This window comes from Schistocerca cancellata, chromosome 7, assembly GCF_023864275.1.
Source record: "Schistocerca cancellata isolate TAMUIC-IGC-003103 chromosome 7, iqSchCanc2.1, whole genome shotgun sequence".
In the NCBI taxonomy this organism is placed as follows: domain Eukaryota; kingdom Metazoa; phylum Arthropoda; class Insecta; order Orthoptera; family Acrididae; genus Schistocerca; species Schistocerca cancellata.
The window spans coordinates 212,700,643-212,720,522 of NC_064632.1; the positions used below are offsets into that span (position 1 = coordinate 212,700,643).

General features: G+C 39.0%; 1 protein-coding gene across 1 annotated transcript in view; it reads right to left on the reverse strand.

The window, feature by feature from the left end:
• Positions 1-19,880, reverse strand: part of LOC126092703 (dynein beta chain, ciliary-like) — an 863,310-nt gene that overhangs the window by 229,023 nt on the left and 614,407 nt on the right. The window contains 1 exon segment of the mRNA XM_049908426.1: positions 10,940-11,164. Coding sequence (XP_049764383.1) covers positions 10,940-11,164 — 225 coding nt within the window.

The following is a 19,880-nucleotide window of genomic DNA, read 5'->3' on the forward strand; positions in this document are numbered from 1 at the left end:
GCCATCAATTCTTTGTTTGAAGAGTATCTCTGACCAATGATGAAAATTGTAAGCTTGGGGAAGAGATGGAAGTTTGATGGAGCCAAATCAGCTGAAAAGGGCAAGTGTGAAAACATTTCATATCTTATTTCATGTATTTTTGCCATGGCAATGACACTTGTGTGGACATACACTGTCTTAATGAAAGATGACTTTTTTCCTTGCCAAATCTGGCCTTTTTCATGTAACTTTTGCTGTAGTTGGGCCAAACGGTTAACACAGCATTGTCCAGTAACAGTTTGACCTGTGGCAAGACGATATACCAGCAGAATCCCTTTTGCACCTCAGAAAACTGATGCTATGACTTTTCCAGCTGATCGTATTGCCTTCGCTATCTTTGATGGTGTTAAGTCAAGAAGTTTCCACTGCTTTGACTGTTATTTTGTCTCTGGGAAATTGTAGTGGACTCAAGTTTCATCTGTGGTCACAAACCAGTGCACAAAATCTTGTTGATTGCTCTGAAAATGGGTCAAACATTGTTCAGACATTTCTATTGTGACGTGGTGCTGATAATGCATTAAGACTTGTGGTACTCGTCTTCCAGATGATTTTCTCATATTCAATTCCACAGTTAAACCGGGATATGTCAATTCAGATGACAACCCTATTGCTTCTGCAATTTCTCACACTTTCAGTTGGCAATCCTCCATGGCTATTTTGTGCACTTTTGCAATTAATTCTGGAGTAGTGGTACTTCTTGCTTGATCATCTAAGCTGGCTTGGCCAAATTTAAATGTATTTGTCCACTTGGCAACAGTTGAGTATGACAGAACAGAATGTAAGAATCCAAAATTTTCAAGAGCATTTTTTAATGGTTGCCTCAATTGCACTGGTGGTCAATTGTAGATCAATTAAAACCTATAAGTGTTGTAAATGTAGATGTGAGTGCCATGTGTTTCTTATATGTTTTTATGTTATTATGTCATAGTAGTGGATGCAATGCAATGCAGTCATACACTGATGAGAAGGTAGTTTGTGGCAAAGTAGAACCCAGGACTGCACAGAACAAAAGACTGTACAGCTGTCGATACCAGCACCGGTGGGTGGCTGCAAAAGACAGCAACCTCATTGTTAAATGTGAAGTAGAACACTGTTCATTTGCTTTTTCATATGGATCAGAGACCCAACTGTTCCAAAGTAATAAACATCAAAGTTAGTTGAGATGAAGCTTTTAGATAAATGTGATACTGTTGTGGATTTATGGGCAATGTATGAGATTGTAGCTCCATTACACAGTTAGGTGATTTTCTCACAGAAACTATGTACATGTGGCCAGAACATTGTATGGTAACATCATTGTTGACTGATTTAATTTTGTGCCTCAGAGTTCCAGGAGTAATTTTGGATTCATTGGAACTGAACAATAACCACAGAACTATTTGACTGAGCAAATACAGCAGGCCCAGCCACCTCAAACACAAACTAACAAGTGGCTTAAATTACTGTCTTTAGTTTGCACGATATAGTGGTCCAACACCTCAAGTGACTCTGTAGCCTAACCTGTTACATGTCAGAGCTTAAGGGACAGTGGCCCATAGTGTTTTATTTTTATATATTTTATTGATACTTAGTCTGCTTATCAGGGAGTTGTCAGCCCTCAGTAACATATCAATGAATGATCTTACTGTGAAATAAAATGAAATATTTTAACAATGAATTAAAAACAGACCTGACATCATCACCATCATCATCATCATTTAAGACTGATTATGCCTTTCAGCGTTCAGTCTGGAGCATAGTCCCCCTTATAAAATTCCTCCATGATCCCCTATTCAGTGCTAACATTGGTGCCTCTTCTGATGTTAAGCCTATTACTTCAAAATCATTCTTAACCGAATCCAGGTACCTTCTCCTTGGTCTGCCCCGACTCCTCCTACCACCTTATTGCTGAACCCATCGTCTCTTGGTAACCTTGCTTCTCCCATGCGTGTAACATGACCCCACCATCTAAGCCTGTTCACCCTGACTGCTACATCTATAGAGTTCATTCCCAGTTTTTCTTTGATTTCCTCATTGTGGACACCCTCCTGCCATTGTTCCCATCTACTAGTACCTGCAATCATCCTAGCTACTTTCATATCCGTAACCTCAACCTTGCTGATAAGGTAACCTGAATCCACCCAGCTTTCGCTCCCATACAACAAAGTTGGTCGAAAGATTCAACGGTGCACAGATAATTTAGTCTTGGTACTGACTTCCTTCTTGCAGAAGAGAGTAGATCGTAGCTGAGCGCTCACTGAATTAGCTTTGCTACACCTCGCTTCCAGACAACTCTACAGACCTGACTGCAATAAAAAATTTATTTTTAACTATTATCTGTTTCAATCAGAAGATGACTATTGTCAGACCATTTATACCATGAAGGTTGGTAGTGGCTGTGAATGGAGAAGGTGTTGTGACTACACAAATGTCGACTGCTCAGCTGGGCAAGTTACATGAAATGAATTGACAGCAATATTATTCTGTGAGGTTTAACAGTATGAGATTGACAACCAATTAGGTTTGATTTGTACTGAAATTATGAAAGGCAAGAATTGTTGATTATTAAGATAGCTGGTCCCAAGAAAGGGTTCGTGTTCCAAACTAATAAAAGGGACATTCAATAAGTATTGAAACACATCTTTTTATCCTGAAATCAAGTTGGTTTCATTCAGCATTCCAATACACCGTATTATTCCCTCTCTTTTGGCTACAAAACCCTATTTTTCCACATAATCTCCATTCAATGCAACAGCCTTATGCCACCTTACTAGGAGGGCATGAATGCGCACATGGTACCACTCTATTGATCGATACTGGAGCCAACATCTTGCTGCATCAATAACCTCACCATCATCCACATACTTCTTGCTGCAGGATGCCTCCTTCATTGAGCCAAACAAATGGAAGTCAGAAGGTGAGAGGTCTGGGATGTAGGGTGGATGAGGCAGAATGTCCAATGAAGTTTTCTGAGCTCCTCTTGGGTGTGCTGACTTCTCTGAGGCCTTGTGCTGTCAAGGAGATGAAGAAGTTCATTTGAATTTTTGTGGCAACAAACATGCAGAACTCATTTCTTCCATTTCCTCAGGGGAACACAATACACTTCAGAGCTGATCATCGCACCACGAAGGACGACATCAAACAGAATAATCCCTTCAGCATAATGGAAGATTGTCATCATGACTTTACTCACTTACAATGAAGCTTTGAACTATTTCTTCAGAGAAGAGGTAGTTTGGTGACACTTCATGAATTGCCATTTTGTTTCCAGTTCAAAGTGATGAACTCATGTTTCATTAGAGCTTATAATTAAATTTCCTCAAGGCATTTAAGTCTCATCTTTTATCTAAGATAACGGTGGAAGTTGAATAAATGAATTAAAATTTGTGCTACAGCCAGGACTTGAACCCAGGTCTCCTTGCTTACTGGGCAGGAATGCTAACCATTACATCACTACAGCACTATGGCTAACAGTTTTGCATGGACTACCCAAGTCTAATGTCCTCTCAAACACACATATCTTCAGCTTATTTCCCCCCCCTAAATAGCCACTACTGCTCTGAGTTTTCTGGCATTGGAATAGCACCTCAGTGTTGGACATAATTGGGAAATCCTGTACCTCAGCTGATCGTATAGATCTTATAATTAAATTTCCTTGAGACATTTACCATATTTACTCAAATCTAAGCTGCACTTTTTTTCCGGTTTTTGTAATCTAAAAACCTGTCTGTGGCTTAGATTCGAGTGAAAAGTAAGTTCTGAAAAATGTTGGTAGGTGCTGCCACAACTAACTTCTGCCGTCGAATTATGTAGCGCTACACAGGCATGCTTTGCAGGCACAAAGATAAATACTGGCGATAAAACCTCTGTGTCAGTAAATTAAAAAAAAAAGCAAAAAAAAAAAGCTGAAGACGAGCTTTTTTTTCTTCGCCTCGAGCTTCGACCACTGCATTTTCATACATTATCCAACAAAGTACATACAAATTCTGTACTGGTCATCTTCGAATGTAGCAGTATTTCAACGTACTACGAAAATCCGACTGGCAAGACTGTTTGGGATGTTTGTCAATATTCTACATTCTGAAATTTTTCCTACCTGTGACAAGAGATCGTTGCTAATAAGAACTTTAATGAATTATGAATCACATGCAGTATTCTCTTCACCATAAAAATAAGATGAATATAAACATTTTACCATGTATTCTTTTGTATTTGCTGCTATCCCATGTAAATCCTGTCTGCCTAATAAACTGCGAAACTAGAGTGTGACAACAGCAAACACGGAATAATATACATATCATGTCATGTTTATAATCGTATTATTCTTATGCCTAATAGTGGTACAGTCAGAAATGAAGCACGGCAATTGACAAGATTTTTAAATCTAAGATGACTAATTTTTGTGCTGAATGTAATGTACTACAGAGGCGTCTGCAAAGATTTTCAAACAAAGAAAAATTTTCGCTTAACTCTCGTTCAGAACACCTTCTATCATACGCAATCTATTATTTGGTTCTTGTTGATCATTATCAAAGAAAGCAGCAGTGTAAGTAACAACAAATAGCAGTCTCTTGCCATTGTTTTGCTAATGAGACAATTCCTCTCTTTTTTTAAATTGTAAGCGGTGTTAGTGCGCACAAAAGCAATTCATGCTGCAAGTGACAACAGGTCGTAAACACACATTATCAGAATGCGACAAACGATGCATGACACAGTACAGTAATGCATTTTCAGCTTAGAGTGACATAAACACCTATAACAAAGAGAATGGCACTTATCAGATCAAAGAAAAATAAGCAGTCAATTCAAACCAGACGAAGCATGTGAAAAAGGAATGGTACCCGTATAAATACAGACGGAGCACCTGATGCATAGCAATGGCTACATGGAAAAGCTTAACAGCTAAGCTTAAGACTCGAACCAAACTACTGTAGCTGTATCGTAATTCATTCGATACCAAACTACTGTAGCTGTATCGTCATTCATTCGATCTAAATTGTGTCTCATATTACAGTGGACCAACTTTGTTTCGATTTGGAGGTGCGGCCTAAAACTTTTCTTTCCCTTAGAATTTCGAGTCTCAAATGTCAGGTGCGGCTTAGATTCGGGAAAAAATTTTTTTCCCTTGATTTTGAGTCTCATTTTTCAGGTGCGGCTTAGACTCAAGTAAATACGGTAAGTCTCTTCTTTATCTATGATAGTGGTGGAAGCTGAATAAATGAATTAAAATTTTTGCAATGGCCAGGAATTGAACCCAGGTCTCCTTACTTACTAGCTAGTACATCCCCATGATCACGTTTCATTGCCTGTAATGATGTTCGACGAAAAACTGTCATGATCTGCCTCATAATGTGCAAGCAGTTCTGCGCAGTTGGTCCTTCATTGCTCTTTATGGTCTTCTGTTACGCAACAAGGAAGGCAGTGGGCACACACCTTTGAGTACCCTAACTGGTGGACGAATGTGTCAGTGCTACCAATAGAGACATCTAGTTGAGTAGTGAGGTGTTTGATTGTGATCTGTTGATCACCTCACTTGAGTGTCCGTGCACATTCCATTCACAAATGTGTGCCCAACTGGCTGGCACACAGGAGATTGGACAGATTTGTGCAACTTTATTGGAGTGGTAACAGTCGCTTTGTCAGTGTCAGGTCTCCATACTTCATACTACAAGTGCCTATGAATATCTGTGCTGCTCTGGTTTTCCTCCAAAAGAAATTCAATGACAGCTCTCTGCCTGGACTGCACCTCTGTTACAGACACCACAATGAAGGCTATGTGTAGTGCTGCCACCTACTGGAACTTCATGAAATTATAGGGGCCAAAGAGGAATATTCCACAATGTCCCACAAAAAAAGTGTGTTGCTCTACTTATTGAACATTTTTCATGTCATTTAAACAATAAAGTATTATCATAATGATGAGGGAAAATGGCAATAACAGATTACAATATTATCAATTTGTTTTTTCATTTGTTTGGAAGAAATAATTGTACAAGACTTATTCCACACAGCATTTTGCTTACAAGTCTAGTAGTGAGCAAGTTAATTTATCACTCATATACTAACACACTTGAAGACTTTCATGAGTTCATTTGATGAATGGTTTATGTGTTTAAGTGAAATAAATGCATAATTAATAATGAGAGCTACACACAGAAAAGGCTAATGTCAAAGTAACCACAATCATTGACACTGTTGAATTGCAGGTGCAATCATATGGCAAGGTCCCACAATCTTCTAATAGAAAAGCAATCAGTACAGTGTTAACATTACGCTTTTGTGGAAATAGTACGACTGCACACTACATTTGAAGTTGGTGTGGCTAGTACTCAAGTGCAGCACTGTACGATTGCAGCTGCTTCAAGTAGCACAAAACTGGAAATGAATATCACCGAAGCGCTACATCTGGCAAAGATGATTTGTTGCTTGGATTACACACTATTAAGGTGGAGTCTTTTCTTAAAGCAGTGTTCCTGATCCAATCAGTGAACACTGTTTTGTAGTATGCTCAGCAGAAATGTTGCTTGATAAAGACACATGCCCACCATAATACAATACAAATAGCACGTTAGTGTGGAGCATTAATGGTTGTGTGTTGGTGCTGATCCCGTAACAAGTAAAACATAGAACAGCAGGAATCAAGTGTTGCTCCTTCACAGGGCCAGTGGCCAGAACAGGTACAGTGGTATGTAGATATATTTACTGGACATCCTAATACAGTTTTGCTCACATTGTTAATGATTCTTTTGCTTATCCGAAAGTGGCGCAGTATAAGAGCCCCCAGTGGGTTCTGAAAATTGGCATGAATATCATTTCCTTTCACACCTTTCTTTATGAAGTACTTAACCACTGCTTGAATCTTGATTTTTTCGATATTCACAAATCACTACATGGGAACAACAGAGAGACGTTTGCACCACAGATCTTTACCCAGAGCACTGATGTGTTATGTTTTTACTTGTAAAGGATGATCTATTATTACACGGGAATCTCTTTGCCTAGTGCAAACATCTGGTGGTTATTCCACCAATTTTTCAAACTGCCCTGTATTTGCATCATCAATGAGCTTCCATGCATTCGTTTTTACATAGCTTTCAAAGAATGCATTTAATCTTGTTTCACAGGATGTTGCGTGGTGTCCATCAATTACAATACTGCAATGATCCCAATTGATTGCTGGATAATTAATGTCCATCCAATGCCAGTATGACTGGGAAACATACATACTAGCAAGCTGACGGTTTCTTTAAAAATTTTGGTTATATCTGGGGCTAAGACTGTTGCTCAGTTAAAGTGTACAATTATAAGTTGATGCACACGAAACAATTTGGCATGCAGTTTCAATTTTTATCTTGGTGAATTTGGGTTTGTCTACTGTGTTGCAGTATCAGCTCAATACTATCCAAGGAATGTGTGGGCCAACCACCAACATAATTCTGCAGCTGGAGGCTGTAGTAGTGATGGCATAGCATGCTGCAAAGCAGTGTTCTGCCATCAGTGGTAAATTGAGTTGCTAATTGCTGCAGCACAACATACCATTTGCACAGTTGACAACTTAGTGGGGAGCTACCTCTTGTCATAACCAAACCAACCACTCATTTTTGTTACACAGCCCATGATCAGCTCAGAGAAACAAGTGGTGACACTTTATGCAAGGACCTGCCCATCATTTTGTAGGACAAAGCCGAGGCACATATGGCACAGGTTGTGACTGACTTGTTCCATTTATAAGGGGCTGGGAAGTGCTGCACCACCCACCACAGTCCCCAGACTGTGATTTCAACTTGCTACTCAATTGAAGTAAGCTCTTCATGGGTTTGCTTCAGAACTGTCACAGAGATTCCTTGGGCAGCAGACTGCTCCACTTGAACTATAAACACAATTGGTACTGCTAAGGGTTTACTACAACCTCCACATCATTGGCAATGGCTATACATGATGCTGGTGTCTACTTTGAAGGACAGTAAAACTTCAAAACATGTATCTATTTAATATAAGTTGTAAATACAAGGGCAATTCAAATGAAAACCTTAAAAGTGCTATAGTATTTTTAATTGAATGAACAAAAAACTTACATCTAATTTTTTGATGTAGTCTCCCTCATCTTGAATGCACATATTCTATTGTTTCGGAAGTGCACAGATACCATTACTGCATGTGTAGCCAGTTGTGCAGGACATTTCTGACATTTCATCATTTCTGAAATGCTTGCCTCCCATTGCTTCTTTGAGTGCCCCAAATAGGTGAAATTTACTAGGAGTGAGGTCTGCTGAATAAGGAGGATTTAATTTTCTGAAAAGGGGCCACTGTCTTACGGTTGTAAGTGGTCATGCATTGTCACACTGTAACAATAATCCTCAAGTCAGAAGTCCTCGTTGTTTAATTTGATTGTAGGGAGAAGTTGATTTTTCAGCATGTCTGAATAAGAAGTAGTGGTTATTGTCATTCCCCTATCCAAGTAATGCTCCAAAATTACTCCATTAGCATCCCAGAATAGAATGAGTGACATTTCCAGCAAATGGATGAGTGTTGGGTTTTTTTGGTTTTGGTGGTGAGCTGTAGTGTCATTCTGTGCTTGACCTTTTCCCTTCTGGTTGGTGATAGTGGATCCAAGTCTCATCACTTGTAACAATTTTTCGCAGAAATGCATCACCTTGGATGTGGAAATGATGCAAAAGTTCTTCAAAGGCATCGACATATGGTATTTCAATTCAGCAGTCAATTGATGTGGCACTCATCTTGAAGACACCTTACTGAATTGCAGTATATCATGAACAACTTTCTGCACTGAACCTATACTAATCTTCAAACTTTTGGCTATTTTGTTCAGAGTTATGTGCCTGTTCTCCATTACAAGCTCCTCCACTAATGCAATGTTCCTGTCTGTTACTATGCCATGAGCCTGCCCTAGTCTTGGGGCGTACTCTACTTACGTTACACTGCTTTCAAACTTCTAATGCCTCACACACTTGCTGCAATGACAAACATGAATAGCATACTGTGCTGTCATTCTGCGATGATTTCGATTGGTTTGATGCCTTCACTACACAAAAAACACATGACAGATTCTTGTTCAATAATGGTGCTTGTTGACAGCTGGGCGGTTGTAGATGCTGCTGTGTTCTCCTGCATTGTAGCATCACTCTGCCACCTGTCTGTCACTTTCTGAATGTCAAAGAATACTACTGCCACCTATTAACTCTATCACACAACTTTTCAAATTTTTATGGAACTTTTAAGCTTTTCATTTGAATCACCCTCGTAAATAATTTCCACTATTAAAGTTCCATGTTTCATATACAATAAAGCACCTTTTATCTGTGAATGTCACTGGTGAAATCTTCTACAGTTATCAATAAAGTAGCAGTATCATCCAGACACAAGTTTTCAACAATTGTGCTGCTCATAACCTTCAAGGAAATATTTTAAGTACAAAACTCTTTGAAACACTGTTAAGAAAAGATGCTTACTAAGAATCCCTCCCCTTTCCCCCAAATTCCTCTTCTGTACACCCACTATCACCCTCCCCCCCCCCCCCCCCCCCTCCCGCTGATGAGATTTCTACTTTTCACAGCAGGGCCACGATACCTTGGAGATGATAGTTGCCGTGTGTGTGTGAGTTGTTCATGTATGAATCTCTCTCTGCATGCATGGTTTTCTTCATCTGATGAAGGACTTTGCCTGATAGCTGAATAATATCCATCAGTGCACTTTTATTAATATGCCTATCTGCCTCTCAGTGCCTCCTCTATGTGGTGATTAGCAATATATCCTAATTAATATTCTCTTTATTTCTTAATGTCTATATGACCCAAAAGTACAAAAGGATCTTATAAATTATTTCACTATAACACCGATATGTAGAAAGATAACTGCCATTCAAACTTACACAAAATAACTTTTGCAATTCCATTGATCTTTACAAACTTTCATAATATTTAGGATCATATTAATTACAGTGCTGATAAGAAAAAGTTAGTATATGTGTAGTTAAAAAGTAGCACAATTGGCAGGAAACAGAATACTGAGTCATTACGAGTATATGTTGAGCAATGATACAAGTTGTTTTAATTTTGCTTATGTAATACTGTGTGAATGCTTCTATGCGATTATTAGTTTCAGAACATGCCATGCCATGAGAGAAGGGAAGGCAGAATTAAATGCAAGTTAACAATGAGGAAAAAAAGAGGAGTTTAACTGTCTGTCATTTGGTACAGTCAATGCAGGTACCCAACAATGAGACTATATGAAGAAGAATAAACTAGAGGAGGATGAGAAACAAGTGTTTAAAAGTTAATGTTACTCTCTCTTTGGTACAAAAATAATTAATGAGATAAAATAAAAGCCTTAATGGTATTTTTCAATAAGTACAGCAGCAATTGCTACTCTTGAAACTGATGGAACTAATTTTATGTATTTACATATAATAGAGGGAAACATTCCGCGTGGGAAAAATATATCCAAAAACAAAGATGATGTGACTTACCAAACGAAAGTGCTGGTAGGTTGATAGACACACAAACAAACACAAACATACACACAAAATTCAAGCTTTTGCAACAAACGGTTGCTTCATCAGGAAATATGTATTTACATCCTTACATATGTATCACCTAGTTGGTGTTTGATACTATCTTATAGATGAGTAAGGATGATCCAAGGAAAATGTTTATGTGTGTGTGTGTGTGTGTGTGTGTGTGTGTGTGTGTGTGTGTGTGTATGTACATGGTTGCATACATATGGGCATCAACTATGACAGGAAGGTACAATCCTTACACGAAGGCACATAAAGCAGGCTAAACAGATGACACAAAATAGCTACAGAGCAACAGTATAGTAGGTCTACATAGCAGCCTTGTACAGATATATAACTGTTTATTTCTATTGAAGCCCATATTGCAAACCAGATCAGTATCCTTACCTTGAGAATAAAATTATCTTCAGGCTGGAGTTTATTATCCACAGCAGCTTGCTTCACCATTTTTTCAAAATCTAGATCTCGTTTCCTAGGCACATCCAGTGCAGGGAACAGATCCCCAATGAGACCCATGAAGACAGGTACATCATCAGTAACTATCTTTGGTATATTGAAATCTCTCAAGGCCCTCATTAACACTTGATCTTCTGGTCTCTCTCGGTCACTACGCTAAAATTATATAAAAATGACCCATTAAGTGCACTATTGTTAAGGTTATTTATGATCTGGTTATTCAGAAAGTGAAAACATCCATGCACTTTGCTAATGTAGATATATTTTCATCTGCACACTGTGATAATGTAGGATTTATGTAAATGAATTAAATGAATGACTGGATGAGTGGATAATGGCTTAGTAAGGAATTATTACTGACAAGCTACATAAAGGTTTAATTATCACTGCAAAGAAATGAAGTTGCCCAGTTCATCTTTTGTTTCTTTGCATGTTCATGTCCATAGTTCTGGTTCACAGTGACAGTACTGATGTGTGTATGAGTTGTGCTTGTGTGAATGTGTGTGTGTTTTCTACTTCAGAACAAGGCCTTTTGGCCAAAAGTTAAAATGAATAGCACTCTTTTTGTTCTGCCTGTTTGCAACTCAGTGATTCCTGTATATGGTGAGCAGCAATCTATCCCTTTCATAATATTGCTGTTATTCCATGCAGAACTTTACATTGTTTAAAAATGAATTACTAATTTTTTAGGTGATAATTAAAACTACAATTAAGTCCATCCCTCAGGCATATGAGTAATCTAGTTGTAAACATGGCCAAATTCGCTTTCTTTAATTCAAAGTTTAGATTGATTCTCTCGATTAGATTTTAAAGATATAGAATCTTTGACTAGTTCATGACAAAAACTGCAATAACATGGTAAATGTAGCATTAGGTAATTATTTTCAAGCAAAGAAACATGCAACTACCATATGGACTGGTAACAAAATTAACCTGCTCTGAATCAGAGACTCTGATACAATCCAATTCCTCACGGAGCAAGTAGTAAACACCAACTGTTAGCACACTATTTACCATGCAATATTCTTAATTACTGTCACTGATTTAAAACATTTATTTGGCAAATTACAGCATAGACAAAGATGGCTTTGCGACATGAAAAAGAATGCGAAAAAGGGAGTCCCAGCTAAAGCAAGGGAAAAGTTCCCAATATTGTCTACAAATATGTCTAACAGAATATTGAAAACAAAGTTTCAATGAGACAAAATGTCTGGCCAATATTTACCTTCAAATGGTGAAATTCCAAGTGCTGCTGATAGACAACACATGAAAGCACAAAAAAACTATCGTAGCATGTGGAACTATTAATTCCTTCCTCACGAAGGGAAGAGGGTTGTGTTGGGGAACCTAGAAAGGAGGAGCAGGTTGCTAAGACCCCAGGATGAGGCAGACTCTCTAGTGTGAGAAATGGGGTGGAAGGGGTAATCAAAATTGTCATTTTCTCCTTTTATCCTCACAACAAGTGGGTACCTCTCACCTGCCTGGTATCTGAGATATGTGCACTCCCCTCTTCTTTCTTAACCTCTCTTTACGTATCCCTCTGCCCTCCATGTGAAAGGAACTCATAATTCCAAAAGCTACTATCTTTTTTTCGTACTTTTATATGCACATATTGGTTCCTGAAGGTAAGAATTGGCTAGCCCTTCTGTCTCCTTGTAATTTTATAATTTTCTAAAGGAAAGGTTAATTTTGAGGCAACACTGACATTGCAACTTCACATTATTCTGTTAAGAATGTGATTGGAAGTATTATATTAAGTATGATTCCAAAGGTCTGAAAATAATATAAAAAACATAAGGGCCAATCAAATGAAAACAAGATAGATGGAAAAAAGTAAGTAAACTGTACATTATTTTAAAAGTAGTCAACACAACTGTTAATACATATATCCCACAGCAAGACATGATGGTGAATGCCCTCATGGAAAAAAGTTTACAGTTGTCTGTTGTAATGGTTCTTTATTTACGTGACCATTACAGCACTCCAACCTCAGTTCTCGATACCAGTAATATCAAACTACTTTTCTGAGAAGTAACATACATATTTGTGTGACAATATTCACATTTGGTTTTATTAGTGTATAGTTACTCCGATGTATCGATATATTACAGTGATATGGTTCTTGTGTGTATTCATTTCGGTGAGACTGTCATAATCTTTGATTTACTTGTAACCGTTTTGGTGTGAATGCACACAGAGCAGTCTTTGTTTCACTTTGCAGAAGTTAAGTTGTTATTTCAGTTAGTAAAAAGAACAGTCAGGTCTTGCATTTGGTTAAAGTGGAAATGAAATATATGTAGACTGATACAAATCTGTTTTCTTGATGATGTGCCAATTAAGAAGAAGTATATGTGAATTTACAAGAAGTTTATTAAAAATGTGGATCATGAACACCAAGTCAAAAATTATTTCTACCATGCCATTGTTCTGATCAGGGACTGTTTGATCATTAAGAATTTCCTGAAAAACGCATTTGTTAGGTCTTCAAATATTGCTAAAATACAGATCTGGACCTTCTAGCAGTCAAAGTGGAATCACCCTAGAATCAACAAGATGAGCCATAACAACTTTGACGAAATCTACGTGGGAATCCATTCAAGATAAGTGCCAAATTAATGACTTTTTTACAGTGACCTTGTTATTTCTATTCTGATGATACCATCCACAGTCAATAACTTAGTTGTTGCCAAATAAAGCGAACATATGCTACGTGAGCAACACTGTTAATCTGATTTCTAATCTACTTTGCAAGTGGTGGTATTGTTAGACTATGGAATCATGATTGTACCCAGGCATGCATCTCTTCACAGAAAGCATACTGATGGCCTCGAATCTCTTTCATCAGAGCTACAAAAATATTGAAATTGCATGGGGAGAGGTCTGGCCTGTATGGAGGATGTGTAAGTGTTATCCCATGAAACTTCCGCAGCATACTCTAAACAGCCTTAGCAACATGTTCTGACTGTACACTGGTGATTGTAATAAATGTGCTTTCAGTGCTAAATGGTGTATTTCATGGATGAACTTGCTTGTGGATTTGGACTAGAGTCTGGTTATGACATGATATCATTTGGTGGAGACACTAGGTACTCCAAAATATCTACATCACTGTGGCTCCAATTAAGCAATGTAAATGTCATAGTCTACATGAACAGAAACTGAAATGCAAGCAGCAGATCATTCCCACCGTCAGTATATTTTTGATACCAACAGGCTCCAAACCAGTAGTAAATCAATTGCACATCAAGCATTCATAAGTGTTTATCAGAGATGCCAGTTGGGACCCAATGAAATTGTGGAAAGGATTTGACTGAGTAAGCAAATACAACAGATGGGATGACATGATGTGTTTGGCAGATCTGTACTTTTACTTGGACAGCACAGGCCAGCAGAGGTATGAGAGCAATAAAGAGAAGCTTAAAAGTTGGGATAAATTCCAGGCTGAACTGCAGACAGAAAATTGGATGACAATCAACAATAAGTCTACTTAGCAGAGAAACAACTGAAAAATATAGCCCATTGTCATGGGGAGACAACACTGTCCTACATACAGAATGTATTGAGCCTATGTCACACTGTGAATCCAAGTATTACAGCATCTCATTTTCTTGATGAAAGGAGTTGCAAAAGAAATGTACCAAGCTCTTCTGATAAATAATGTCATAACAACAGAGGAATTCATGAAGTGGTGCCATTGCATTGAGGAAATGCAGCAGAAAATCCACCAAACAAATGAGCCAGGAAGAACAGACTCAGACTTATGTAGTAGCCCTTGAACAATAACTCATCACCCAATAACTGCAGGTACAACCAACTCCTATGCCAAGACTAATACCCCATAGAAGAACAGACATTTGGATACCCGGGGACAACATGCTGGTGTTTTTTCCACTGTGGACACCACAGACTTGTCATATTCTATTGCAGAGAAAGAACATGAGTTTTTGACGGCTACTACATCACCAGATGTCAACTATAACAACAGTTCTCTTCACACTAGTCAACTGTAGACCTTTATAGTTAACCTGTGAGAAGTAAACCATTGGCATGTCCTGGATGAGGCTGTTACCTGCATGCTGTAACCATTTGCCACCATTATACAGAAGTACCAGTTATTTGTCTGTCTGCTGACTTCAGGAATTCTTTGTGATGTAAAGAGTTGAGGCTACCAAAGATACAAACCCTCCATGATGGATGATGGTCACCAACATGTCAGGAAATCTCACTGACATCAGCATCAATGGCCAACCTGTCCACAGGGCACTTGACTCAGCCTACCTTTTCTTTAATGTCAGATGCTTATCACTGTCAAGTAAAGAAAACTATGTTTCATAATATGAAAGTGATTGTGTTTAAAGTTACAAATGGGAAATTCATCTAGCCAACAGGATCCTGTATCGTAACAATAACTATAAAAGACATAACGTACCCCTAAGAATTTGTCAGTTTAACAGAATGTAATCACGATGATGTTCTTGATGGGAGTACTTGCAGGCACCACAAGTAGTCATAGATTTTGCAACATCAGAGCTCCAGTAAGATGAACCAATTCCAACAAGCAAGATTGCTCTGGGCAGTTGTTTGCTGTTGAAGACATTACTATCCTACCATCATTAATGAGATGATGTCCAGTCATCAATTGAGTTGCTTACTTAATCTGTGGAGCTTTTGCTGATGGCAAAAAGCTACTCAGACTCACAAACAAATTTACATGCCAGTGACAATCATAATCATTGTTAAGTTGTCAAGGTGAACTTTGGATCAATTGTCATGAGCAGCCACAATTCACCCAGAAATATACACGTTTAGGGACAGTTAAACCAGTCTGTAAAGGGTAATTAAGTATCATCAACGAAAAATCGTGCTCTGCTACCACTACAGATAATGCAGGAGAGCAAGCAACTATCAAACTGCAAATAGGATCTAGCTTGAGTGAGGAGCAATGTCAGCAACTTATAAGTCACTCTGCACGAATTTTTGGATGCTTTCAAATCCAGAGTGTAGAAAAGATAGACCAGCGGCTCACTGTACAACACAGTATCAACACTGGGCATGATCCACCAATTAGGCAACACTCATTGTTACCAGCTGAGTGGTGGATAATTTGGGATGAAGTGAAGAAGCCACTGAAAGATGAAATCACTGGATCGTGAGAGTGTCCATGGTCCACTCCTGTGGTCCTTGTAAAGAAGAAGGGTGGCAAATGGCATCTGTACAGATTGCCAATGACTGAACAAAATCACAAAAAAGGATGTCTATTCATTGCTGTGCTTTGATGACACCTTAGACTGCTTGGAGCATATTATTTCTCAGCTATGGACTCGAGACAGGCTACTGGAAAATTGAGGTTGACTGCAGAAAGACAGCTTTCATACATCCTGATGGCCTCTGTGGGTTTTAGGTTATGACATTTGGACTCCGTATTGCTTCAGCCATCTTCAAACATATGATGGACAACTTGCTTCAATACCTTGAATGGACACCATGATTTGCTATCCGGATTTCAGTTAAACAACATCTAAGGTACCTGACAATCATGTTGAAGAGTACCGTGAATGCAGGCCTCTACCTGAATCCAAAAAATGCTCATTTGTGACCCTAGAAATGAAAATCTCTAGGCATCTAGTGACTGATGATGGGATATATCCTGAACAAGAGAAAATAGCAGCAATCACAGATTTTCCATCATCTCGGCATATTCCTGATGTGAGAAGACTTCTCTTAATGTTGAAAGTTGTACATTAGTTGTTGTTGTTGTTGTTGTTGTTATGGTCTTCAGTCCTGAGACTGGTTTGCTGCAGCTCTCCATGCTACTCTATCCTGTGCAAGCTTCTTCATCTCCCAGTATCTACTGCAACCTACATCCTTCTGAATCTGCTTAGTGCATTCATCTCTTGGTCTCCCTCTATGATTTTTACCCTCCACGCTGCCCTCCAATGGTAAATTTGTGATCCCTTGATACCACAGAACATGCCCTACCAACCGGTCCCTTCTTCTTGTCAAGTTGTGCCACAAACTGCTCTTCTCCCCTATTCTATTCAATACCTCCTCATTAGTTATGTGATCTACCCATCTAATCTTCAGCATTCTTCTGTAGCACCACATTTCGAAAGCTTCTATTCTCTTCTTGTCCAAACTAGTTATCGTCCATGTTTCACTTCCATACATGGCTACACTCCATACAAATACTTTCAGAAACGACTTCCTGACACTTAAATCTATACTCGATGTTAACAAATTCCTCTTCTTGAGAAACGCTTTCCTTGCCATTGCCAGTCTACATTTTATATCCTCTCTACTTCGACCATCATCGATTATTTTACTCCCTAAATAGCAAAACTCCTTTACTACTTTAAGTGTCTCATTTCCTAATCTAATTCCCTCAGCATCACCCGACTTAATTTGACTACAATCCATTATCCTCGTTTTGCTTTTGTTGATGTTCATCTTATATCCTCCTTTCAAGACACTATCCATTCCGTTCAACTGCTCTTCCAAGTCCTTTGCTGTCTCTGACAGAATTACAATGTCATCGGCGAACCTCAAAGTTTTTATTTCTTCTCCATGGATTTTAATACCTACATCGAATTTTTCTTTTGTTTCCTTCACTGCTTGCTCAATATACAGATTGAATAACATCAGGGAGAGACTACAACCCTGTCTCACTCCCTTCCCAACCACTGCTTCCCTTTCATGTCCCTCGACTCTTATAACTGCCATCTGGTTTCTGTACAAATTGTAAATAGCCTTTCACTCCCTGTATTTTACCCCTGCCACCTTCAGAATTTGAAAGAGAGTATTCCAGTTAACATTGTCAACAGATTTCTCTAAGTCTACAAATGCTAGAAACGTAGGTTTGCCTTTCCTTAATCTAGCTTCTAAGATAAGTCGTAGGGTCAGTATTGCCTCACGTGTTACAACATTTCTATGGAATCCAAACTGATCTTCCCCAAGGTCGGCTTCTACTAGTTTTTCCATTTGTCTGTAAAGAATTCGTGTCAGTATTTTGTAGCTGTGACTTATTAAACTGATTGTTCGGTAATTTTCACATCTGTCAACACCTGCTTTCTTTGGGATTGGAATTATTTTATTCTTCTTGAAGTATGAGGGTATTTCGCCTGTTTCATACATCTTGCTCACCAGATGGAAGAGTTTTGTCAGGACTGGCTCTCCCAAGGCCGTCAGAAGTTCCAATGGTATGTTGTCTACTCCGGGGGCCTTGTTTCGACTCAGGTCTTTCAGTGCTCTGTCAAACTCTTCACGCAGTATTATATCTCCCATTTCATCTTCATCTACATCCTCTTCCATTTCCATAATATTGTCCTCAAGTACATCGCCTTTGTATAGACCCTCTATATACTCCTTCCACCTTTCTGCTTTCCATTCTTTGCTTACAACTGGGTTTCCATCTGAGCTCTTGATGTTCATACAAGTGGTTCTCTTATCTCCAAAGGTCTCTTTAATTTTCCTGTAGGCAGTATCTATCTTACCCCTAGCGAGATAAGCCTGTACATCCTTACATTTGTCCTCTAGCCATCCCGGCTTAGCCATTTTGCACTTCCTGTCTAACTCATTTTTGAGACGTTTGTATTCCTTTTTGCCTGCTTCATTTACTGCATTTTTATATTTTCTCCTTTCATCAATTAAATTCAATATTTCTTCTGTTACCCAAGGATTTCTACTAGCCCTCGTCTTTTTACCTACTTGATCCTCTGCTGCCTTCACTATTTCATCCCTCAAAGCTACCCATTCTTCTTCTATTGTATTTCTTTCCCCCATTCCTCTCAATTGTTCCCTTATGATCTCCCTGAAACTCCGTACAAACTCTGGTTTAGCCAGTTTATCCAGGTCCAATCTCCTTAAATTGCCACCTTTTTGCAGTTTCTTCAGTTTTAATCTACAGGTCATAACCAATAGATTGTAGTGAGAGTCCACATCTGCCCCTGGAAATGTCTTACAATTTAAAACCTGGTTCCTAAATCTCTGTCTTACCATTATATACGAGGGTAGTTCAATAAGTAATGCAACACATTTTTTTTCTGAAACAGGGGTTGTTTTATTCAGCATTGAAATACACCAGGTTATTCCCCAATCTTTTAGCTACACAACACTATTTTTCAACGTAATCTCCATTCAATGCTACGGCCTTACGCCACCTTGAAATGAGGGCCTGTATGCCTGCACGGTACCATTCCACTGGTCGCTGTCGGAGCCAACGTCGTACTGCATCAATAACTTCTTCATCATCCGCGTAGTGCCTCCCACGGATTGCGTCCTTCATTGGGCCAAACATATGGAAATCCGACGGTGCGAGATCTGGGCTGTAGGGTGCATGAGGAAGAACAGTCCACTGAAGTTTTGTGAGCTCCTCTCGGGTGCGAAGACTTGTGTGAGGTCTTGCGTTGTCATGAAGAAGGAGAAGTTCGGGAACAAACCTTTGAATATCCCAAAACTGGTGAACAATTGTGACAGCACTACCAACAGAGATGTCAAGTTGAGCACTGAGTTGTTTGATGGTGATCCGTCGATCATCTCGAACGAGTGTGTTCGCACGCTCCACCATTGCAGGAGTCACAGCTGTGCATGGCCGGCCCGCACGCGGGAGATCAGACAGTCTTGCTTGACCTTGCGGCGATGATGACACACGCTTTGCCCAACGACTCACCATGCTTTTGTCCACTGCCAGATCACCGTAGACATTCTGCAAGCGCCTATGAATATCTGAGATGCCCTGGTTTTCCGCCAAAAGAAACTCAATCACTGCCCGTTGTTTGCAACGCACATCCGTTACAGACGCCATTTTAACAGCTCCGTACAGCGCTGCCACTTGTCGGAAGTCAATGAAACTATACGAGACGAAGCGGGAATGTTT